The sequence below is a fragment of the Gymnogyps californianus genome, chromosome 1 (genome assembly GCF_018139145.2).
Source record: "Gymnogyps californianus isolate 813 chromosome 1, ASM1813914v2, whole genome shotgun sequence".
In the NCBI taxonomy this organism is placed as follows: domain Eukaryota; kingdom Metazoa; phylum Chordata; class Aves; order Accipitriformes; family Cathartidae; genus Gymnogyps; species Gymnogyps californianus.
In genome coordinates, this window is record NC_059471.1 from 132,165,615 (window position 1) to 132,190,116 (window position 24,502).

Below are 24,502 nucleotides of genomic sequence, written 5' to 3' on the forward strand. Positions count from 1 at the left end.
TGCCTTGTCTGTCTGTCAGTGGGAAAGGGGAGAAAGTGGGGGGTGCGATGAGCAAATGGAGGTGCCTGCTTTAAGATGGGCCCTGCCAGCCTGGCTGCAGCTGCTGGGCCAGCTCTTCTAACCAGCGGACACTGTGCTGAGGCTGTGAACCCAGGTGGCAGAGACCTGCAAAATGCCAGAGGAGTTGTTGAGTCCCGCACAGGCATGGCGCGGTCCTAGGATACCTGACTTGCGAAGAACAGTAAGCGCCTGTCTCCGCTGAGCGCCTGGCTGCAGTGAGCGGAGCTGTGGCATGCAGACTGGTGAGCTGTCTGTGCCAGGTGTGAGGGGCAAGACTCCTGCCTGTGAGCAAAAACAAGGTGTGGTGCAGGGCTGCGCTTGCAGGATTGCTGTGTGCTGGAATGGAAGGCAGCTCTGCTGCTCCATCCACCTTCCAGCGCTCTGGATTTGCCTGTCTGATGGGTGTATGCAGAATAAAGTGCTGAGCAGATGACTTTTTGCATTCGGGTTTGGCAAAGGGGCACAAGAAACAGGAATTACTACTTCTTCTTCCCCCTGCCTTACTAGAAATGTTACAAAGAGGATTTTTTGTTTGCTTTTACCTTTCAAAATGAATCAACTTGTCCTAGAGGAAATGGCTGCCTAGGGACGTGTTGGAGGCCAGTGTTACCATGGTGGTAGCTAGTCTTAATTCTGGCTTAATTCTATGTGGAAGGAGGGGCAGTTGCAGTTAAGCTCCTGAGCAGCAAATCTGTGCAAGGTGAGTATCAGCCCTCTGCCAGGGACTGCTTTGCTGCCTCCTGGAAGCAGGAATGCTGATGGGCAGGGGCTGAGCCTTCCATGACCTGTGAGTGCTAGGGCAGATAAGCGATGCGCTGCACAAAACCGTGTGGCCTTTCATTTTTAGCAGCTCAATTTACTGTCTTGGGGTTGATGTGTCATTCTCTCCCTGGCAGGCAGGATTGGAGCTGTTGTCTGGATTCCGACTGCTTTAGATCCCGATCTGGAGCGAGGACTTAAGCTCCAAGGATCAAGGTATGTTGGACATAGTCTCCTGGAGCTGCTTATCTCCAGCCATTGTGCTGCGTAAAAATTAAATGTTTACTGGACTAGAGGGCAATGACTCAAAAGTTGCTTTGCAAAGAGAGAAAGGTTGAATAACCTGCCTCTGGACGGGAGCTGGGACTATGAGCAGCTTGTTAGCCCTGGGACAGCAGCAATACCTGGCATACCCCACAAATGGCCCCGCGGGAGCTTTAGGTAACTCTGGAGTTAAATGGGAGCTGCCTGATGCTGGGGCTAACTGGAGGCAGCCCTCCTGTGGGGTGGGGTTTCTGCCGGGGAGAGGTGTAGCCCGCAGGCCTGTCAGGCTTACAAATGAGCCTTGGGTTGATCCCATCCTGTCCTCGACTGCTGCGCTTGGGTGCTTTGAATGGCTGTCCTGTGCGCTGCTGCCTGCATATTTGTGTGCGTGCCAGCGAGAGCATTTCTTGATAATCTGGAAGTGCAGAGAGGCTACTGAAACACCTTGTTGCGGGGGATGCCTGTTTTCCCATGTAAAACAAAGATATTTTGAACTGGGTTTAAAGTAGGAACGTTTCAACGAGTCACCTTTTTCCTCTAAAAAGCCTTACGTTTCCTGAGCAAGATAAGACTGCCTGAAAATTCACATAGAGCAAAGAACTCTTGTTGTTTAACAAGAGCGAGCCTATCCAACCTGAGATCAAATTGCTGTGGGAATGAGCGAAGTCATACAACCTGGGGAGTGGGGTGGAGGAAGACTATGTGCTCTCAGACCAACAATTGCTGGGAATGTCTCAGATAAATGTTCACTGTGTTTTAAGATACTATTTCAACCAGTTTACAATCTTGCTTGAAATTCTTGGAAAAATGACATGGTATCTAGGTGATGAGGCAAGCCAGGAATCACAGAATTTAAAACACGGTTGCTCTTGTATGGAAACAGGGAGAACCAGTGTGGCAAACAAGTTATGCAGCCTTTGGACCGCCTGGAGGGCTTGGTTTCCTCTCTCATATAAGCTCCCGAAAAAGCACAGCCCTTCTAAATCCTCATTTTGCATCCAGACGCTGTGCCTGCAGATGGCACCACAGCAAGGCCCCTCCGGACAGATGGAAAAGCTAGCTCAGTGGCCAGCCTGCCCAAAAACTGCAACCCTGTCCTAAAAATTTTTTTTTTTTTTTTTTTTTTGGTCAATTTGAAAAAGTGACATGATATGACTGCGAATGGCACTGGGATAAAGATGGGAGATCTGCTGTGGCAGCTGCTTCTCTCTGGAGAAGAGTTTTCTCCTCAGTCGGGGAACTCTAGGTTTGCTCTTTAAGCATCCCTAAGGAAAACTGATAGAAATGCTTGGTCAGGGAAGGCAGGCGCTCAGACAGACATAAAGAGGCTCTTGTTCAGCAAAGGAGCTAAAAGCGACCGTGCCACTCTGTTGGGACAAACCAGCTCTAAGAGGAGCTGCGATAAGCCAGAACCCACCCTGCTTTATGAATGCCTTGCAAGGGGAAAGTACAGAGAGACACTGATCCTGGCCAAAGGCTTGACTCTGCCTTCCTTGACTGGCCAGGCACCAGGGCTCGCTGTGCTGGGCCGTTGTAGGAGAGGGGTTCACTGAGAAATACGGGTAAAAATCAGGCACCTGAGATACGGGTTCACTCCTTTGCAGGGCTGTGCTGACACAAAGCTCTCTGGCCGGCTCAAGGGACAACTTCTCTGATGGGCAGCCAACCATTTCTAGGGGGGGTAAGCTGCACCTTTTGATTTCTTTTTTTAAGACAGAGGAAATTCAAGTGATGCTGTGGTATGGTAATTAGCAGTGGTGTTACAGGAAAATTCCCTTTTATGGCAACTTTGAATGTTTAGATAAATTATTTTATACTTCATTGGCATTTGCACACACTACCACGCATTTATTACTCCCCCAAGAAATGGCTAGTTGTCCTCAGACCACCTTCTTAAGATGTCAGCATGAAACTTCAGCATTAAGGAAGATGCCATGTAGTGAAAATCGTCTCGAGCAGATGCGGAAACGAATTAAGCTTGCTTGAAAAATCACACCAAAATGTAACAAAATGGTGACTGCATAAGCACAGTAAAAAAAGTCTCGGACATTTAAAACATACTATGTCCACTTCTGAAGTAAATGATTCTTTGAGCAAAGCAATTGACAAGATCTATGCAAGGAAGAGGAGATACAGGTCCCTGATAGGAAAGACTATGACAAAAGGCATATATTGAGCAATTGTATAAGAAAGACAAACATCTTAAACGACAATGTTCCAAACTCCTTTGTAATAGATGCCATTCACAAAACGTAGGTTCAAGACTTAAACTCAGGGTATGCAAATACCCCTGTGGGCACCGGCACTATTCACAGAAAGCAGACATTTCATCAAAAACAAGCTGCCTACCTTTGGGCAATCATACTGTATACACACTGCAAACACAAATAATTTGTTACTTACTCTTCTGAGCTGAATGTAATTTCTTACTACAGGACAGCTAACTTACCCCCATATATTTTCTTATTATAGAAGCGTCATCTTCTTGAGGGAGTTATTCTCAATTAAATGTTCCTAGAAGGAACAGTAGTACTGGGTTATGCTTTATTGCACAAGATTTGAAAAGGCAGCCGTCAAAAAGCTGAAGCTGTAGTCAAATGAAAATAGAAGAAAAACTCATAAATACTAGCAAATTAAACTTAAGAGCCCCAAAAAAGGCAGATTTTTAGGAAACTATGTGACAAATAGAAAAGGTAGCATGAAAACCTTTTTCAAATGCATCTTGGAGACAAGAAAGCTGCCAAAAAAGCTGTAAGGTGGCATGGGAGAGATTAGGGAAGCTAAGGCCATGGCAGAAAAGTAAAACTGATGTTTTGCCATCAGAGGAGCTTTGGGGTATTCCCAGGCAAGAGATTTTCCTCAGCAGCAATGAGAAGAAGCCACCGTTGCAAACTGAAGTGTCAGGACTTGAGAACATGTCCGTGACGTGAAGGGCAGCAAACCTTCAGTAGCAGGTGCCAGACTCAGATGGTCTCCAGCATGAAACGGATGAACAGGTAACTGTGCTGTAAGTAATTCACCACTCACATCAGCCCCCCACATGATGAAAAGCAACTGGATTTGGGAAAAAAACAGACCGGCAAAACCTTTCAAAGAAGCTGAACTGCCCCAGGACAAGGAAGACCACCCTCTCCAGGCTGAAAACTAGTGGCAAGGATGGTGGTGACTGAGAGAGAAGGTGCAAGTGGCCAGTGTCTGAGGACATCTGCCCCAGGGTTGTTTCCATTCAACACCTTCAGAACAATTTGGAGCATGGGGTGCCAAGATTTGTTGATTACGCAAAATGATGCAGGACACTCAACACTCAATCAGCCCGTGGAAAGGTGCAGAAGGATCTTGTGACCGAGTGGGTTATTAAAATGGTGGGTGAAATTCAAGGTTGCTAAATGAGAAGTAATACATGTAGTGGAGGGGACAACTCTAACATTGCAGGTCTCAAAGCCCTCCTGTAACGTTGCCCAACTCTCCACCAAACAAGCGAGCAACCTTTATTGGCCTTGCTCTGAGTCCTGGGACAGAAAAAACATAGGTGGTTTGTAACCTCTGTAATCTCCAACTTTTTAGTTACCAAGTCGGGTACTGGTTTAGGTACCGGACCCCAAGCAGACACTGAAATCCCACTGAATGCACACGGCCTCCAGCCTCCCCATCTCCTCAGACTCCTAGTATGCCTTTCTCAGCCTGACTAAACTGTCATCTAGACCATCATCATGAATTGACTTCAGGCACTGGGCAAAAATGCTCACTTGCCTTTTTTTTTAAGGAGCAAAATAACTAGCCTTTTCACTCTCAAAACATTTTTTCTCCAGCCTGGAATCATGGTTAGGAGTCTTTGCTCCATCTATCCCAACCTGTGACACAAAGCAGGACAAAGCACACCAATGATGTCACATGGAGATAAAGAGGTTTAAAGATGCCATCAGCTTCAGCATCTGGCTGAGAATTCACATGAGGGTGCTTGTGAGCCCTGCTCCCTAAGTCTTTCCAGCCCTCCTGTTGTCCCGGGGATGGTTAGTCACTAGTATTTCTTGCTCTTAGATGTATCTATGCATAGCTTAAATATTGGCTATATATGTATGGCAACAGAACCTGTTTTGACTCTATTTACAAATATATTTTAATGCTTCAGCGTTTTTTACTATTTACTCCTTTTGAGAATCTATATCATTTCTACATATCAAAAAATGGTATCAGTTTTGTCTGTCAATTCCTTGTCCCTCCATAAATCTGTGCAGATTTTTTTCCATTCCTTCGTGATTTCTACCCTCCTCCCCTCTCCACTGGTTTCTCATTGGTTTTTGTACGTGGCCTGTCAGACTAATCACTGACGTCATTTGTTCACCCATCCACCCAGTCTTTTTTAAAATGTCTTCCCCCATGCATTTAAAAATTGACATCGGCAAACCATGGATTTCAGCAGCGAACACTTTTTCATCACCACTGAGGTCAGAGTGCTTTGCAAAACACTGTTTGCAGGAACATAGCGACAGCGCTGTGCTTTTTTTTCCAGCATCACTTACTCCAACTCCCCAAGCAGCCTCAGGCTTTGTGCGGTGCCTTGTTCACTGCTACGGCACCCCATGCACCTCTCTGCATGAGCGTGCTCTAGGTCATCTGTGCCTGGAAATGTAGAAGTGTTTATTCTGAGAAGAGCCTGTCAAGGATCCTCCTTAATTGCTAATGGCCTGGAAAGTGCTTCATCATTCCCCTCTGACCACATTCTGCTCTTTCCAAACACAGAACAGACACATCTGGTGAGTACTTCTCTTTTTTTGCCTCATTTTGATTTTTTTTTTTTCCAATTTCAGCCAAGAAAAAAGGATTATATTACTGCTAGGATTGATTTTTCTTTAAATATAACTAGAACAACTTGTTAGTGTCCTTAGACATCCAGCTATTTTTATTTTTTTCTGGAGGTGATATGAGTAGCTGAAGACCTTTTTTATACAGCTGAATTATTTTGTTGTCCCTCTATTCCTTTTCCCCCACCCACCATTGCTGCAGTTGTTACAAGGTTTATTTTTATTAATTAAGGTCAGGCTTTATTATTATTTTTATTAGTTAGTCTTATTTCTAAGTATTATTGTCACATGGCCTCTTATTCAAGGAAGTAGTTTACTGAAAGCTATCTTCTCATGCGTACTAAATCACAGCTTTTTGGATAACTGGAAAAGCTCTCTTCTTTCCAAAGATCTCCCACTTAATCATACTTTTTTAATACTTCCCCTAAACAATTTCACTGTAAGAAAAGGCTACGTAACACCATGCAGTTCTCTGTGATGGCATTTTTGTCCTGGGTGATGTCTTGATTTGTTTCTCAGTTGATACCTTGTCTTTAGGCAACCATCAATCCTAACCCAGTCGTCATCTGTTGTAAGGACATCTAAAATCATTGCTTTACTTGGGCATGCCATCATTTGTAAGTTGATGAGAAACTCTCCATGGCACAGCATATTCTTCGGTATCCCCAGCCAAAGTCTCCCATGACAACATAATTTTCCTTTTCACACAAAGCAGAGAGGTACTTACGAAATAAATCACCACGTTTTGCTTGGGGATTCAGGAGTATACAAAAGGCCCTTCACTGCCTTGATGGAATTGTGTGTCAGAGATGTTGTTTGGCTGTTAGCTCTAGAGTGAATGTGATTTTTAGCACAGCTTGCAACCCCAATTCACAGTTGCTCTTGCCTATTCCACCTTTACCCTTTACTGGTAAGCTAGCAGTTCTGTGATGTGGCCATGAACATTAAAAATACCAATTAACCACATTTCGTCCTACCCTGAGAATTTCTATTTCCTCTTGCACCTTGCCCAGATGCAGTCTGCTGTCAAAGCTGAAAACGCTGCCTCTTCCCATCTGTTGTGATATTGGTTCGGCTTGATCATGATGCCTTTTGGTGGCCACGTGAACTTCTTTTCCGTAGCATTACCTTAGTACCTTGCCAGCTCTTACAGCTGCTCTCGAAGCTATGAAATCTATACCCCCCTCTGCCAGAGGACCTACAGCATCCTCTCCTTGTTCCCACCCCAAGAGAAAGTGGCCCAAGCATTAACTGAAGTGACATACAAGTCAGACTCTTCCAGTTCTGAGATATGATCTAAAATAGATGGGATCCAGGAATGAGTGAAGGGAGGGAGCGGGCTTGCTTAACACAGGGAAGATGATCTGGGCTACTGAGTGGTTAGGTTGACTGAACCCTCTCTAGAGCCAGTAAGAACATCCCACATCCATGTGGTGAGGTACAAGAAGGGCAATGCTCCTCGCCCTCTCCGTGGGAAAATCTGGTAGTCTTCATCAAGAAACTCAGTGGGCCTGGTCTCAGAGCTACCTTGCCAGACAGGGTCTCTGAGGATGAGCGCTCACGTTTCAGATGAGTCCTAGGGAACTTCACTAGGGAAGGGGCAGGAGAGGGCACTCTGCACGCCACAGGATCAGAAATGCATTCAGCGGGGAGCCAGGGCTCACTTCTGCAAAATGCCTGGCACCGTCTGTTGAAGTCCCTTGCCAAGAGGCTGATCTCAGCATAGGGAGCATGGAGCACAGCTGCCGTGGCAGAGAACTGCGTCTCTCACCCCAGCTCAAAGGCTGATCGTGTCCCTCAGTGCCTCATGGAGGCAGGATGCTCACAAGTGCACCTGTCCCAGCCCAGGGACAGCTCTTGCCTCAAGGGAGGGGTTTTGTGTCAATCCCGCTGCTGATATAAAAGTCATGCCTGTCCTCACCTAGACACAACAGTCCAAATGTTGGGGAGGGAGAAGCCAGAGCAATCATTAGCATGTTTCCAGACTGCCTGAGTAAGCCTCTGCCAACAAGAACTTCTGTAGGGTGGGGAAGCAGAACCAGCCTGCCTAAATATTCAATGGGATAACCTCACTGCCAATCCAGAGAGACATGATCCTAAAAGGATGGCCTTGGACAAATGTTCATGGGGGTCACCAGACAGCAGCCACAGTCCTGAGACGGATGCTGACAGAGGGACTGCCTGGATGCATCCTGCCATGGAACCCCATTCAGTAAGATACATCCGTGCTTGGACTGTACTTGAGCAATAAACATTCACACCAACGCATGGACACTGAGACAGGACTTTGTCCCCTGCATGCCAAGCTCTGCTCTGGTGCGCTAAAGACCATACTAGACTCAGCTGCAACATGCTCACGGGTGAGCACAGTCAGCTGGAAAGAGTAACTGACCTGCTCCTCCAAACTTCATTTCATCAATTCATCATCTTGGTCAAGACTAGGAAAAGGCCCACTCCATCCATGGCCAAGCTGCCCCTGCAACCAAGTCTTTCAGAAAGTTTAGGCCAAACAAAGATTTTTGAATGGGCTGGGGTCTAAGGGTAAATGAGATACGATTATTCCCTCTGAGATGAACACAGACCAGCAGGTGCTCAGAAAGATCAAGCAGCCAAGACCTGGGTCTTTGCTAGACAATTTCTTCTGATATTGCTTCCTGACCAGGCGCTGCCGAGAGGTGTCCTGGAAAAGGGGTGAGGTTAGGGACGCAAGAAGCAACACAGCGCTGAGAAGTTCCTAGACACCCCAGTTCCCAGACACCCCAGTTCCCAGCAGGGCTCATGGTGGAGAAAAGCAGACTAGATACTCCCCAGAGAACACAGAGGAGCCCACAGAGAAGAGTTAAATAGATGGAAGGTCCACATCTTCTCATATCCAGCATCAAAGATGTGGGGTCACCACTGATGGACACGTAGATGCAGGGGAGATGGTCTGGCTAACACTGGAGGCCTTGGGCTGTGCTTTCCATGCTGAGAAATTGCTGAGGCAAAGGATCGGGGTTGCACGCCCTGCCAGTGAGATCTCAGGGGCTGTCACACCGGTGGGGGAACGGAGCCTATTCCTGGTGATGCAATTCACCAGAGAACAGCATCTTGCACGCATGGGTGGGGGAGATCTCAGTTTCACTGCAAATGAAGTTCTGACAAGCAGTGTGGGACTGGGGTCCCCACATGTCCTGGCACACGGGTGTCTGGCAGCACCAGCTGCTCCTCTGGGCAACGACTGCTTGAGGCAGAGATGTCGGTCCTTCTGTGCTTCATGCTTGAAATCTCTCAGGGTACATGCTCTACAGTCCTGTGGGTTTCTTAAGCAGTACCGAGGCGCCAAGGTACACATGTCATGGATTATGCACAGGGGAAGCCACACTTAGCCAGGCCCTCACAGAGATCTCCGTAGCAGAGAAAGAGCAGAAAACATTGCAAAGACACATACGGGAAGGGGGATTTGCATGAACCAGAAGAGCCTCCAGGCAGAATAGAAAGTGATCCCTGATCTACTGCGTGTGAGGCATCATCACTTGAAAGAAAAAGCCCAGATTAAAATATTTCCTCTGGCTTTAGCTCTTTTAGGAAAAAAAATAAAAAGGGAAGAGGGAAAGAAACAGAAACAGTTGGGCAAGGTGGCATGGAGGCAAGGCCCACGGCGAAGGCCCTGTCTCAGGGCAGGCACTGAGGCACACACCTCCCATCCACCCACAGAGCCACACGCAGCCAGGGCAGGGGGAGCACACTGCTGCTGCTATCCAGCACCCTGCTGCTCCTGTGAAACACTCTCCTGGCTTCCCCGTGAGAGGCAAAGACAGCACTCGTGAGTCGGAGCCCAGCCACAGCAGACCATTGGCTGAGGAACTGCCATTTCCCGGCACCAGCAGCAGTGCCCCAGCTGCGCCCTGGCCTGGAGGTTTCCTCGGCTGCTAACTTCTCCTGCCATCTGCAGGGTCTTGCCTCCCCGCCGGCTCTAACCAGCCAGCTTAGCCCACGCTGAAATGCCAACACATGCCTTAACACGTCTTGCAGGCACAGGCAGAGGACCTCACCCTGCCCAAACGCCGACCCTCTGCACTGCGGTACATGGATGCGCCGGTGCTCACAGCTGAAGTGCACGGCACCATTAGCTACCCAAGCCAAACCTACAGAGATAAACTCTTGCATCCCTCAGCCCCCATTTTATCTACCTTACCTAACCTTAGAGATGATCCAAAAACTCTCCTGCCTTCTACTTTGTCTTCCCTTCAGGACCTTTTGTGAGAATCGTTTTTCTCTGGAGCTTCACCTGCCTTGGTTGTGTGGCCTGGGTCTACTGCTCAGCGGACGGCCCTGCAAAACACTGCTTCTCAGCAGGCTGCTCACCCCCTCCTGCCACTCTGCTGGGCCCCAGCCTCCCGTCACCGGAGGAGCACATGCAATGGCCAGCCAGGCAAATGCTACAAGAGATGGTGGGACAGGGGAACCCCCACTGCGGTCACACTGAGGTTGGACGTGGGACTGAGGGCAGGCAAGAAGATGCTCTGGAATGCCCTGGTGTGGCAGAGGAGACCAGGCGCTGGGAGAGGAAGGTCCACAAGTCACGAGCCGTGTTCGGCTTCGTTTCCAATCTCTCAGCCTCAGCATCGATGATGCTCCAGGTTAAGAACAAGGCAGCCCACGCAGCACCGGTGCCACACACAGCCTGTTGAGGGCCAGTGGCTCCCAGAACAGGGATCTCACCACTGTCCCATCTGGCAGTCCCATCTGGCACACCCAAGGGACGGGAGTGTCCCATGGGAGGCCCCCATTGATGTGGGCTTGGGGGTCCGGTGGAGGACACCCCCCGCCTCAAGCCACACGGCGCTCACGGCAGCACAGGGAGAGCCCACACCCGGCGAAGCTGTAGAAAAGGAAACTGTCCCATTTAATGACCCCTCGCCCCTGTAACACAGACGCGAGCGCACCACCGACATGCGGCAAAGCAAAGTGCACGGTGAGCGGGACTCGGCCCCCGCCCCGGAGGAGGCAGGGGAGCTCGAGGTGCCCGGCACAGCACGGGGACCAGCCAGGCGCCCGGCCAGCAGCAAGGACAGAGAGCCCTGGGCTCGGTCCAGTTGGCACCAGTGTCAGGTCCAGTTTGCAGGGAGGTATGGCTCTCGTTCAGCTCCGTGTGGCGCAGGGAGGGCAGGGGACAGGTCAAGCGTACCAGGACGGAGGCCGGAGGAGGTGGGTCTGGGGGGGCCTGGGGACAGGTCCTGGAGAACGCTGCCGTGGCAGGTTTGGAGCCTCCCTGCCCAAACCACAGTTTAACCAAAGCAGGGGAAGGGAATAGAGAAGGGGCTGGAGGCTGAGCAGCCCAGGCGAGCGCACTCAGGTCTATCTAGCTATTCCCATTTGCAAGATATCCAGTGGCGGGGGGGTGTGGGATCTGCCAAGCACCCAAAATGGGAGTGGAGCCTGTGTGACAGACGTTTACCAGCAGCTCCATGTCCCTGACAGTCTCTCCCAGGCGCGGCTCAGGCACCCCCGTGCCAGGAAGGGGGTCCAAGGGAGCAGGGCCTCCCCTCATTATCTGATGGAAGCGTCGCTGGGTGGGTCGCGGTCGGACTCCTCGCTCTCCTCGTTCGGGGCCGACTCGCTGTTGGAGGCCGGGGTGAAGGCAGGAGACTTTCTGTGGAGAAGAGTAAAGGGCAGCGGTCACAGCACCACCCAGGGGGAGGGAAAGGACCCAGTGTGGGCAGGGGGCACCAGAGCAAGGAGGAGAGAAGCTGAAGTGCCCCTCTCACTCCCCGGGGGCATGTGTGGGTCTGCAGGAATCCTTCGGTGCTGGGGAGGGTGTCCCAGAGGACACCAGCCGAGAGGTCCAGAGCATGAAGCAGGGCTGGGGGAGATGCTGGAGGAGCCTGCCCAGAGCAGGACCCTGCCAAGGCATGTGAAGCTAGGGGTCAGTGAAAGCCCACCACAGAGGTCCCCAGCCTGGAGCCGCCCTGGCTGCACACGCCTGTGGGAACCTATACGATGTCCCTGCACAACGGCAGCTCCTCTCTCTATCGGGGGTGCCCAGCTTCACCTGTCAAAACTGACTCCCATGCACAGCCCACCTTCTGCAGAGGTGGCACCACAACCTGTGTCAGGGCTGGTCACCAGGTGTCCAACAGCCTCTGGGAACTGTCCTTTCTCCATGCCACACCAGGGCAGGGCAGGGCAGGGCAGGAGTACTACCCCATGCTTCAGCTCCCACTCACCACCACCCTGGCTCCCGTCTTTGCCCAGAGCACGGGTATCCTGGCCCTCCCGCTGAAGCTCACCTGTCCCCAGACTGGGTGATGAGTCGCCGGCAAGTCTCCATCTGCACGTCCAAGCCTCGCTTCATGCTGCACATTTCCATGTACTCGTGCAGGTGCCGGTTCATGTCGTTCTTGGCCGTGGCCAGCTCCAGCTGCACAAGGGAAACGGCGCAGCGATGAGCCCCGGGCATGGTGCGGTGCAGGGCAGGGGACATGGCCAGACCCGAAGCTCCCGGCCCCCATTACCAACTACCTGCTCCAGCATGGTGTCTCCCTCCCCTGGGGACCCACTCCCCCATTTCACCCCCTTCTGTGCCATGTCCTCCCCACTTCATCCTCCTCCTCCTCCCACCTCTATTTGGTCGATGGTTTCCTGGTACTCCTTCTCACGGCTCTTGAACAGTGACTCTGTGTCCTTGATCACCTTCTCCAGGCTGTCGTCCTGCTGTTGGGGAGAGCAGGCAGCATGTTTAGAAGCAGGGAGGCGTCCAACATGAGGAACCAAAGGCAAGAGAGAGAGAAATCAGAGAAAGAACTGGCAGCACTGGGAAAAGAGGAAGAAACATAAGCGGTGTAGTATAAATAAGGCACGAGTCAGTCCTGCCAACACAGGGTAGAGACACCCAAGACTTGCCACACTGGGCAGCGAGCACGTCAGCCCAGAACAAGCCCAGCAACACACAGAAGCTTTGGAGAGCACAGACCGTCCCCAAGCGCAACACATCCCCAGGGGACTGCCGAGGGCCGAAGATGTGGGACGGCGAGGGCTTTGGCCAGACATTGAGGCCTCTGTTTGGGCAGTGTTGCTGCACAGCGGGCAGGTGGGCTGGAGAGCCCGAGCAAGAGACCACCAGAGACCAGCCCGCTCAGAGGAGGTCTTCTCTTCTGGGAGGGCTATGGCTCTCCCCACACGTGTGGACCATGTCCTCAGCACGTCTTTCAGGCTACAGGTCCCCGGTCTGTCTAACAAGGAGACCTTCACAAGGATGCGGTAACGTATTCACGTAGAGAAGATGGGGTGTAGAAGGGAAGCATCTGTACAGGCCTGCAAGGGATGGAGGGGCTGAAGTCTGGTCTTTGAGGGAGCATCTTCCCAGGCTCAGACAGGACCGAGTGTCCCAACCCAGGGTGGGATCCCCGAGGGGACCTGACACCACCGTTACCTCCCCCTGCACCTCTGCGGCTGCAATGGCATATCCGGAGAAGTCCTCCCAGAGGAGCAGCGTTTCTTCTGTCTCCTCCCACGTGAGGCTGTCACAGTCATCCTCAAAGTCATATTCCCTCCTGGGGGCAAGGGAACAGCACGTCAGCACCCAGCAGGAAAACCCCAGCAGGCAGGGCAAACAGGGGGCTGCATCAGTGCCAAAAGCCTTGTCCCCACTCACAGGCAGGACTGCAGCTCTTGGAGGTCTGGCCAGGGTGAGCTCAAGTGTGCCCAAACCCAACAGTTGATGGGGAAGGGGCTGGCTCTATGGTCAGGAGCCCCGGCAAATTCAGGCAGAGACTCCCGAAAGGTGGGAAGCGGGGCAAGAGGAGGGGAGCTAGACCAGCTCCCACCCGTGGCATGGATAAGCTCAGGTCTCCCGGGGGGTCAGTCCCACCGTGACGCAGAGCACAGCGTGGATGTACCCCGCGGCAGCACCTCCCATCTCACCCTGCCCTGGGAAGCAGGGCTGCAGCCCACCCCTGCCCTCCCCATCCCTGGCACCGGCGGGGAGCCTGGTGCCAGAGCCTCGCTCGATGCCAGCGGCAGAGGTGTGGAGCAGCTGCACTCACAGCTGGTTCAGCATCCTCTGCATTTCCTCATTGATACTCATGGCCGTGGTCTCGTCCTCCTCTTCCTCTTCAGGTTTTCGGGAGGCATCGCTCTCTGACAGTGAGGTGTCTTCATCGCTGACCTGCTTGCGCTCCCGCTTCCGCCCCACCGAGGCTGGGACCTTAACGGGAGACAAGTGCAGAGACTACAGAAACGAGGCCGGGTCCAAGGTCAGGAGCAGGTAGTTGGGAGGAGATGGAGGGGAAAGGAATGGTGGAGGGACAGAAAGGCAGGGAAAGAGAGAAAGAGAGACAGAAAGAAAGAAAGGAAGGAACGAAGAAAAGCGAGAGAGAAAGAGAGAGACGGGCTCATTATGATCAGGTTAAAGATGGTGCAATGGATAAAACATGGTTTTAGCATTTTCTAAAATTAAAACTAAGCAACTAAAGATGGAATCTATGAATCTGATGAGAAAAAACAATGTGGTTTTACTGCAGAAAAACTCAAATTGCCCACCACCCCAGTCCAGAGACAGGGAAACACAGTGACAGAAACAGGAAAAAAGAGACAGAGTCTGAAAAAGGTGAAATATGTCAATATTTACAGTCCGACCTTATTTATAGAAAGTTTAAAATTTGTACACTTTCCCAACTGAATGGAACTAACCAGTTGCTTCTGTAGGGACAGAGAGCGCGAGACAGAAAGGCAGCAACATCCAGAAAGAGAAAAGAGACAGAGACAGAGAAGAAAGACAGAGAGAAGATGACGGAGAGGGGAAGGGGAAGGAGAGAGATGGAGTTAGAGACAGACACTCAAGCAACTCGTCTCCCTCCTGCAGCTGCTCCCCTACCACTGCGGGGTCCCCGGGCCCAACACAACAGGTCAGCGAGAGGTTGAGGGGACTCTCGATGCCCAAAGCAACATCTGGAGCTTTGCACTTCCTCTCCGTGCCCTTTCGCCTGGTCCTCCCGAGAGAGACAGAGAGCAAAGGACCGCAAGGAGGGAGGGTGAGGGTGACCAAGCGTCTCCCCTAGCAGGGGGCTGGTGTTGTCTCTTCTACCTCTTTCGGGAACTCTCCTCCCCAGAGCCGGCGGCTAAGCCTGGAGCAGCAGCAGGCGCTTCTCACCTGAAACATCTTGATCATGTCCTCGCAGTTCCGCTGCTGCGCCACATCGCACAGCTTGGCAGTGATGTCGATGCGCCGGCAGATGTCCATGTCCACCTTCATGGCCTTCTCCTGGATCTTGGTGTCCAGCTCTGTGATGTTCTGGACCCACAGCGCCGCAGGAGGGGGACAAAGGAGGAAGATTAGGCAAGGCAAACAGCAATCAGAGCCCCCATGTTCCCCCCTGTGCTGCAGAACTGCATCCGCATCCCCACTTTGCTCACTGCACCCTGGACCAACCCTGCCAGACCACCTCTGTGCTGGACGTGCCCCACCAAGGAACTGCTTTTCTACGCAGCCCCACCGCTCGGGTAGGACACTGCTGCCGGGTTGGAGAGGGGTTAGGGACTCACATTGCTCATCAGTCCCTTGAAGACAACAAGCTCTGCCTTGAGCTGCTCCACCTTCATGGCCAGCTCCTCCTGGCAGGCTTCAGCCTCCTGGGCTTCCTGCTCCGGGCAGAAAGAGATGTGCAAATCAGCATCAGCACAGGGCAGCTGGGGTGCAGGGGAAAGGGGGGACAGCGATGCTCACCTCCTGAAGCTCAGTCACCCGGTCCTGAAGCTGGACACGTACCGTGTACTCCTCTTCCCATCTAGGGAGACAAACACGCTAGTCAAATCCCACCGGCCTCGCCTCGCCGGCTGCCAAAGAGAGAGGAGGGAGCGGCAGCTGCTCACCCCAAAGCTATCCAAGAGGGGGTGATGACGGCACTGGGGCGGGAAGGAGAACGTGCCCAGGAATGCACCACCGCTTGTTTCCAGACAACAGCAGCTGCCAAACGCCCGTCAGCACCCCCCAGCCACGAACCCTGCCTCACCACGCTGTCCGCTGTCCCCGCCATGGACTGGGCCACGGCTGCCCGCTCCGCGGCAGGGGGAGCTGGGGACACCAACCGCAGGCTCCGTGCGGCAGCTGCGCTGCACGCCCCGCCATGCTGGGGCTGGCCCACGGCCCGACGCAGCTCACTGGCCTCTCCATCCGCCCCTGAGCCCCTTGGCCTTGGGACACATTAGGTTCAGCTCCAACACTCGGTAACGGGCTTGCAGATATTGCAGAGTTGCCCCCATCTGCATCATATTTGTGACTGCATTTGCATGTCTGCAGTGTTGCAGTTCAGGCTGTCCAGAAGCACGAAACCCAACCTAATACCAAACCACGCTACAGCGTGAGTGGCCGTGATGTGCGTCAACACGAAGGGCTGCTCTTCTGCCTGTACCAACGCAGAGGGCTGCCCTGCGCCGGGCCACGCTACCCGGGCAGGGGCACAAGTCTCCTTGGCTGTACTGCCACATAACAGACTGGATTAAAGAACATTGTTTCATCCTACAAGGAAGCAGCAGGATCGTCTCAATTTATGCCAGGTTGGCCGGTGGGTACTGTATTAGGCTCTGCAGCTTTGCAAAAGGCTGAGCTGCAAGGTGCCCGGCCTTGCTATGCAAAGACACATCGCCTAGCAATTATTATATTATATTTTGCTGCATGAGATCATCATCTTGGGCCACGCTGCGGTGTTGGCCCAGTCCACAGTCTGTTGGGAGGCCACCAGGCTGTACTGCTCTTTGCTAAATGACTATCCCATGGAGCAGATGGGTTGGCAAGCACTGTGTTGCAGCACGGGGCAGGGCTGCTGCATTCTTACCCGGCTCCTGGCTCTTCTGGGAGAGCCAGATTTCTCCAAGAAAGCGGGTTTTCTCTGGGAAAGCAACCAGAGCTGGGCCCTGCCTGGTGCTGTGATCTCCAGTTTCTATTTAACGCTTGCAAGCACTGACACAGGCACTGCGACCCTGCACGAGGATGTGAAAAATCTCTCCTCTCGCTTACTCATACCAAGCTTGAAAAATAAATCCTAAGGTCTAAGAGACCAGAAAGCATATGAAAAGCCCTCACACTTGTTATCTCGGGGTATCAGGACAATCTGACGACGTGGGAGAGTTCTGGCTTATGAATTTCCAAGCTCTTAAGGCTGGCAATGCTGCTCCTTACTCAAACAAGGACAAAGTGTGCAGTCCTCGTGTTAGTGTTGGCTCCATACCGCAGCTACAGAAGGGGAGTCAAAGGGGGTTCCCATCCCTTTGGGGAAGACGGAGACGAAGAGAGAGGGAAGGAGAAAGTTAAAAGGTAGAATTGCCCTTATATGGGAACTGTTCAAACAAGGCCTCCCTCCCCGGGGAGAAAAATGCCTTCCACCATAAGAAAAAATTTTCAGCATCTTTCTCGGCGTGGCGCTTCCTCTCTTTTTTGGTCCCCGCCTCCTTCTGGGTCTCTACATAACCCGGACGTACTGGGGAAGTAAGGCATAGCTGCAAATACTTGGAAGACTTCATTGCACACCAATGCTATGGAAGATGAGTGCAGATCAGACAAATGCCAATTTAAAGGCAAGAGGCAACAGCGATCCGCCCCGCAAGCGATGAATCTGCATGCCCATCCGTTACGAACCTCCCTCCCGCTCGCCTCCTGCCTGGCTCCTTCTTCCCTGCTCCCTCCTGCAATGCACCACTCCTAATAATAACCCGCCTGCAGCACTGCACCCGCAGCCCCGCACGGCCGGCGGCCGCTGCCAGGTCGCTGCCGGCTGGAAGCAAGGCTGCCCCACACAACCCCACGGCCACCAGCGCACGCCAAGGGAAGACACGTGTCCTTCCTGCGCCGCCGCAAGGCAGCAACCTGCCCAAAAGCTGAAACACAGGAGGCGGCAGATAGCGAGGGCAGGAGGGTGCCAGCAGCAGGCAGACCCAGCCACCTCCTCGCCGGCTACAGGCCAGCCCTCCCAAAGCTGGGGACGTGACAAGATGCAGTGCTGTCCCTACAGCCCCCTCCCCCTGCCAGGTGTGTCCCCTCAAGAAGTTCACTTAGCAAAATAAACAACCCCCCCCCCATCTTTAAAAATCCTGTTCACTGCAAAAGGCACCAGGGCGCCTTACCCTGTGCTGCACGGTTAGTGCATGCCGGTGCTGCGGGGCACCCTTTGGGCTGCGCTGGGCTTGAAGCTGCAGTTTCCCTCTCTTGCCATGTCTGAACTTTGTTTGAGCTTCACCTTAATGGTGAATGCCCTGCAGCCTGGCGCACCTCCTTGGAGGGCAATTACAACAACAAAAGACCTTCTTGCGGCCTTTCAATATATAAAGGAGGCTTATAAGAAAGATGCAGAGAGACTTTTTACTAGGGCCTGTAGTGACAGGACAAGGGGCAACTGTTTTAAACTGAAAGAGGGTAGATTTAGATTGGACATAAGGAAGAATTTTTTTATGATGAGGGTGGTGAGATACTGGAGCAGGGTGCCCAGAGAAGATGGATGCCCCCTCACTGGAAGTGTTCAAAGTCAGAGCTTTAAGCAACCTGATCTAGTGAAACCCCATGGCAGGGGGTTGGACTAGATGATCCTTAGAGATCCCTTCCAACCCAAGCCATTCTGTGGCTAACACACTGTGCCGTAACGCTACTCACCCCACACCTTGCAGCATCCAAGATAAAAACTACTTGGGAACACAGATGTAGCAGACAGCACAAACCTGATGAGACTCTCAGATCTCGAGCACTTGGCAGGTCTGTATGATACTCGCAGGCACCCTTTGCCCCTTTCCAGGCCACCTAGCCTCAGTCTGCTCCTCCCAAGTGCAGCTCCTGCAAGCCTCTCTCCTGCTGCTGCATCTCTTCTCGTCCCTCCCTATTGCCCCCGCACCCCTCCTAGATCCCAGACTTGAATTTCAGGCCCTGCATATCCAGAGAGAAGCTCCTCCTGCTGCACCGCTCCGACTGCCGTGGGGTGCAGAGTGGCAACGCTGCCCTGAAGAAGGTGCAAGCTCAAGCACCCAAGCCATGGGTCAGAGAACCGGGAAGTCCTATGTTAACATGACCTCTTCCCTCTGACCCCAGGCAGGTGGCAAAGGGATGACACCGGCCACACTGTCCCCACGGCAGATCAGAGCCCGCCGTGGCAGGGAAGCCTCTGCTCCTGGGGGATGTCAATGTCAGCCCTCAGCATGGGGAAGGGTGTGGAAATGGGATCCTCCTGTCCCATTCCCCCATTTGGGACCTGGCTGCACCCGTCAGAAAGTTCCCGGTGTTGGAAAGGGTCTGGGGGTGGGGTCTGCTTTCCCCCAGCTCCTGGTAACACAGTCCAAAAATAGATCCCACCAGCAACATTGGCCCGCAGCAGCTCGTGGTGCCCCCCTGCCTGCTCCCAGCGTCCCCGCTCCCTCCGTCACCCCTCCCGCCTTCCTCAAAGCCCACTTGCCAGAGCAGGACAAGCCTAGAAAGCTCTCCTTTCTCCCAAAGTTTCAGCAGCGCTCACAAACCGAACTTGGTCCCCTCTGGCTGACCTGCTTTGAGCAGGTGAGGCTTGAGCCCTCCGGGCCAAAAAGGTGGCTCCAGCTCCCCACTATCCGATCTGAAAACACAAGGCAAGGAGAGCTGCCCGCCCCTGGAGAAGGAGCCCAACCTCCGGCTTAATAATAAAAGCCCTTAGGTACACGCAGCAACTGGTGGGAAAGAAGAGATGCCAACTCTTCCTTTCCATGTTGGCCAAAGCCTTATAAAGCCAAAAACATAAGGTGTCATCTTGGATCCCCACCCTTGATCTTGGCACCACAGCCCATGGCTGTGAAGCACAGGTCAGGGGCATGGCTCCCGTGGGTAGAGCACACAGTTTTGCTCCTTTGGGTATGCAGTTACTTTCTAATTGCTTCTAAAGCATCATAAATTGACTTTTCTTCTGAAAAAAAAAAAAAAAATATCAGTCGCTCGGGTGGTGTCAGTCGCCGGTGATGGTCTCGCCAAGCCCCGTGCCCTGACCCAGCGACACCGGCCCCCTGCCTGATCTCATCCTACGCACAGATCCGGGAGCAGCCTCAGAAACCGTCTTGAAACAAAAGCGCCGCCAGCGCGATGCAAGAGCGGTGGCCGCCCCGAACGGGAAAGAAGAACCGGCCAAGAGATTAGTTTTCCATTCTTCTTCACCCTTCTCCGAGGCACATGCCAAGCCGCAGCTATTTTGAGTCAGGAGGAAAGCCCCCGAGGAGTGAGGTGCTCCCGCACAGCTTGCTGCTGCTGCTGAGGCACTGGCTGGGAGAGCACTGGGGAGGGAAAGGGCCCGAGGCAGCCAGATGCCCCGCCGAGGGGCTTCCCAGCACCTTCCTACGTATCCAGAGCGCCCTCCTCCTCCTCTCAGCAGCCTTTTCCAACCCAAACCTGCTCACTGGTGCACCTTCACCTTCCTCACCTACTTTCCGGCTGCTCCTCCTTCCCGAGTGTTTCCAGATCCCCTCCCCTTTAAAACGCCAGCTCCTGGAGTCACGTTATTTCTTCCCTGCTTGGAAGAGCATTTCTAGCCTCTCGCACTGGGTTGATAAGATGGAAAAAGGCACAGCGAGCATCCCGAGAAGTTCAAACACCAGGAGGCAAGCGAGGAGACCCTGGCGTAGACGAATGCTTTCAGGGGTCCACATTTTTGCCTTACAACCTCACCTCACGCTGCCTAGAGCCCGTGCTCCGGGAAGTCAGGCCAGGGCTGCTTCTCCCCCCTGCCTGCTCCTCCCGCACCGGCACCCAGCGGGTAGAGCCCTGCAGCCTCCCCGGCGATGGCTGTGGTCCCTTGGGGGCCCCTCGCTCCCGCCGCCCCTTCTCACCTGCGCTTGTACTCGTCGCGCTCCCTCTTCACCTTGGCCAGCACGTTGTAGAGGGCCCGGATCTCCGGGGTGATGGTGTCGATCTGCACGCCCACCCCGTCCGGGTGGACCCAGGAGACCCCCGGTCCCTGCACCAGGGTGGTCTCCGGCCCTGGGCCCAGCCGCCGGGCTTGCGAGAAGGACCAGATGGTGCCGGGCATGAAGCGGGAGGCGGCCGGGAAGGGAGGCGGCGGCGGCGGCTGGGCGGGGGCGCCGGGGCGGCAGCCGGGGGAACCCAGCGCCCGGGCCGGCGCCAGCCCCAGCCCCAGCCCCAGCCCCAGGGTGCGGATGGGGCCGACGAAGCCGGTCTGCACCGCCTGGTCGCGGCGCGGGGGTCCGCGGCCCCGGCTCCCCCCCCGCCGCCCCTCTCCTCCAGCGCCTGCTGCAGCTGCTTCTCCAGCTGCCGGTTGCGCCGCTCCAGCTCGTGGACCTTGGCCAGGAAGCAGCGGAACCGCAGGTTCAGGGTCTTCAGGACGCTGATGTTGGAGCCCAGGTCGTTGCGGAGGGCCATGGCGGCGGGCGGCGCGGGGAAGGGGCCGGCGGGCGGCGGGGCGGCCAGCTCCCCCCCCAGGGGCTCGGCGGGGCGCGGGGCGGGCGGCGGCGGGGGCGGCAGCGGCGGCGGCAGCTCGGGGCCCGGCAGCCCCTGCTGCTCCTGCGGCAGGAGGAAGAGGTTGGGGCCGAAGAGCGGGTTCATGGCGGCGGCGGGACGGGGAGCGGGGCGCGGGGGGGAGCCGAGGCCGCCGGCGCCAATCAGGGACCCGGCGGGGGCGGGATGCGCCCGGGGGCTGCGCCCGGCCGGCCCCGGCGGCGGGGGTGCGGCTTCCGCTGCGGCGGGGATGCGGCGGCAGCGGCGGGGCCGGAGAGCCGCTCCCCTGCCCGGCCCCGCGCCCCGCCGGCCGGCCCCGGGCGGAGCGAGCAGAGGAGGGGACAAGGCAGAAACAGGAGGGGACAAGGTGGAAACCTCCCTTTCCTCGCCCGGCCCGGCCCGGCCCGTCCCCCCGCCCCTCGCCCCGGGGAGGGGGGGGCGGCTCGGCTTCCCCGCGCTCCGCTCCGGCGGGTTTCGGGGCTCCCCAGGGCAAAGGGATGGGGCACGGGCGGTCAGCGCGGCCAGGTCCAGGGGGGCTCCGGCCGCAGCCCCCGGCGGGCACGGTCCGGCCCCCGGGCTGGCAGCCCCGGCAGCAGCGGGGTGGAGGCCCCTCTCCAGCACCGCAAGCTGAAGTCCCGCCGGGCACCGATTCCCGTCATCGACCCAGCACCAACCCAGTGTGCCAGTGCTTTCTTTTTTTAAATTATTATTTCTTGCATAGCCTTTAGTGCTTTTCCTAGTGCTGCCCCCCTTGAAAACGGCACAACTTTCCCCCTGCACCCCTGAAGCCCCCCTCGTTATCCTCACTCCAACCCCCTGCAAAGGCAGCCCTGCCCCTGCTCCATCAGCAGCCCGCCTACGGAGAGCTGCCACCAGACAATGGCGAGCCAGAGGGCAGAGGAGGTTGTGTGGAGGCAGCCAGCCTCTCAAATACCATGCTTGGCTTGCAACTGGCTTTCTCCTTCCTTGTTCACAAAGCGGCCTCGGGTCTTGTTTCCTGCCACCCATTTTAACCTTCTTTAGGTCTTTTCCTACAGTCTCTGCCTCCTTGGCCCCGACCTCAACCCCAGGTCAACGTTGCAAAAAGCACTGGCATGGTCCCTCACCCCGTTATCCGGTAGGAGGAGACTGCGCACAAATCGATCAATACACAAACGTTTATGGATGTGGACACCTGTGTTACCTTGCTGTCTGTGCGCTCATGGCCCGTTCCCCCAGGACTTCCACCATGCAGCTGAGCGTGGCACTTGCATAAACCGGCCTCCGAGATCTCAGCTGAGCTGTCAGCAAAGGATGAGCGAGCAATGGGTTTGAATTAAAGGAGATGCCCAGCACTGCACTACATTGAACTCTGTGGCAGGAGGCGGGCAGGCTCCAGTGGGGTGGTGTGCTGCAGCCTTTCCCTTGGGATCTGAGGTATGGCTCAGTCCGCACTTCCAGAAACTTCCCAGACCCACTGAGGATGGCTGGCTTTGCTAGTCTTGACTGCGAGTCTGCCTATTGCATTTTCCCTGCTGCTTCTCCAGGCCTGTGGGGCTCCTCCATCCCTCCATTACTCTTCTGCCTTCCTTGCCTGGGAGCAGACCAAATGAAATTTGTTCCCTTCTCCTGCCTCGCTGTGTCCAGCATCAGTTTTGTCCTGTGACGTGCCTGTCTCCCCTGTCCTGCCCACAACTCTGGGCTCCCCACTGCAGGCCCCATTTGCATTTGTAACACCTCATCTTCCACCAGTAACCTGGCTGCATCCTCCCTGGCACACTCATGACCGCTGGAAGTCATAACTGGATTTCAGTCCCTCCCATATGGGCTTAGGGTGGGAAGTGAAGGGAGTTTTCCTTCTCCTTCTGTCATCTCCTTTTTAATGTTTTTCCTCTTCTTAAGCGGCTGTTCCCTTGCCCTGCCTCTGCCCAGAGAGACCGAGCCACGGCAAGCGGTGCTTTTGTCAAGGGAGGGGAGAGCCGGAAGGCTTTCCTCACGGATCGGTGCAGGAGATCCCTGTCTTCCAAAAACCCTCGCTGCAACAGCACCTGGTAGGGAGCCATGCGCCCAGCAGCAATACTACCAAATAAACAGCCAGGGGAAAGGGAAGGACAGACGGACAAGAGGGATCCCGGTCAAGAAGCTTGTTTTGGAGCAGCAGCAGCAGCTCCAGCTCGGAGACCTCCCAGCACGTGCCATGGAAACCATCGCTGACTACCTCCTGCCTGCTGCCACGTCCCTTCAGCTGCCCCCCACGCTGCCGCAGCCTGCCTGCACGCACGGCAACCTGTGTTTTCTGCCAGCCTCCTCCCCCCTCGCATACCCCTGATTTTACCCCCCGTACCTGCCAGCCTGTTCGCAATCCCCTCCTGTCACACCCAGGCGAGCAGGGTCAGGCAGCGGGGTGACCTGCTGCTGCATGCAGCCAGCGGGGAGCACATGCAAGAGCAACGGCCAAAAACCGTGGAGCAAGCGCTTTCCTAAGCTCTGCTTGGCCTGCTTCTGTCCTGCTGGGGAAACCTGGCAAGCGGAGCTGATTAATGAAATGCCAGTGGAGGAAGGCATCGCCATCCATCAGGAAAAGCTTTTTCACTGGAAGGCCGGCGCAGCACTGGAGCAAGTGGTGGGATGTCCATCCTTGGTGGTTCTCAGGGCTCAGCTATGCAAAGCCACAGCGATGTGACCTAGTGCCGGGACAGTCCTGCTGTAAAGCAGGGGGCTGGGCTACAGACCTCCAGCGCCTCTTCCCACCAACACTCGTGCTGTCTCCTGGAGAGGACAGGGCAGTGTAGAGCCTCCTTTTTTCCCTAGCTTCCCTTGCTTGGGATACTTGCTGGGATAAAGGCTTCCTCCTGACACAGAAGATGGCTGGGGCAAAGGGCCAACCTCTTCTAGTTACTCCTGAGGAAGCCCAGAGCCTAGAGACAATCCTGCTACCCAGGGGACCACAACGCTCCTCCACTGGGCCTCAACCTCACCCCAGCACAACAGCTTCTCCTCCTCATCTTCCCTTCTTGGTTCACCAAAACCCCTGACCCTCCAACAGCTCCTGCCCTGAGTTTGTCAGCTCAGGCTCAGCAGTGGCACTGCTGGACCCCACCTGCTGACATCCAGAGCTGCTCACTATGCCTCACTGCAGCTCTTAAAATTGTACCTGTAGCCAATGTAAAAATAGACATTTATTCACAAACATGCTGATATTTATCTTACT

General features: G+C 54.5%; 1 protein-coding gene across 1 annotated transcript; it reads right to left on the reverse strand.

Moving 5' to 3' along the window:
- Window positions 1–10,747: 10,747 nt before the first annotated feature.
- On the reverse strand, window positions 10,748–21,490 carry IFFO1 (intermediate filament family orphan 1). The gene is given in 10 exon segments (XM_050894086.1): window positions 10,748–11,520; window positions 12,158–12,288; window positions 12,489–12,581; window positions 13,300–13,420; window positions 13,913–14,073; window positions 15,019–15,159; window positions 15,411–15,506; window positions 15,592–15,652; window positions 20,688–21,090; window positions 21,093–21,490. Coding segments are annotated over 10 exon segments (1,638 nt in total). The 5' UTR covers window positions 21,421–21,490; the 3' UTR covers window positions 10,748–11,417.
- Between the last annotated feature and the right edge of the window lie 3,012 nt (window positions 21,491–24,502).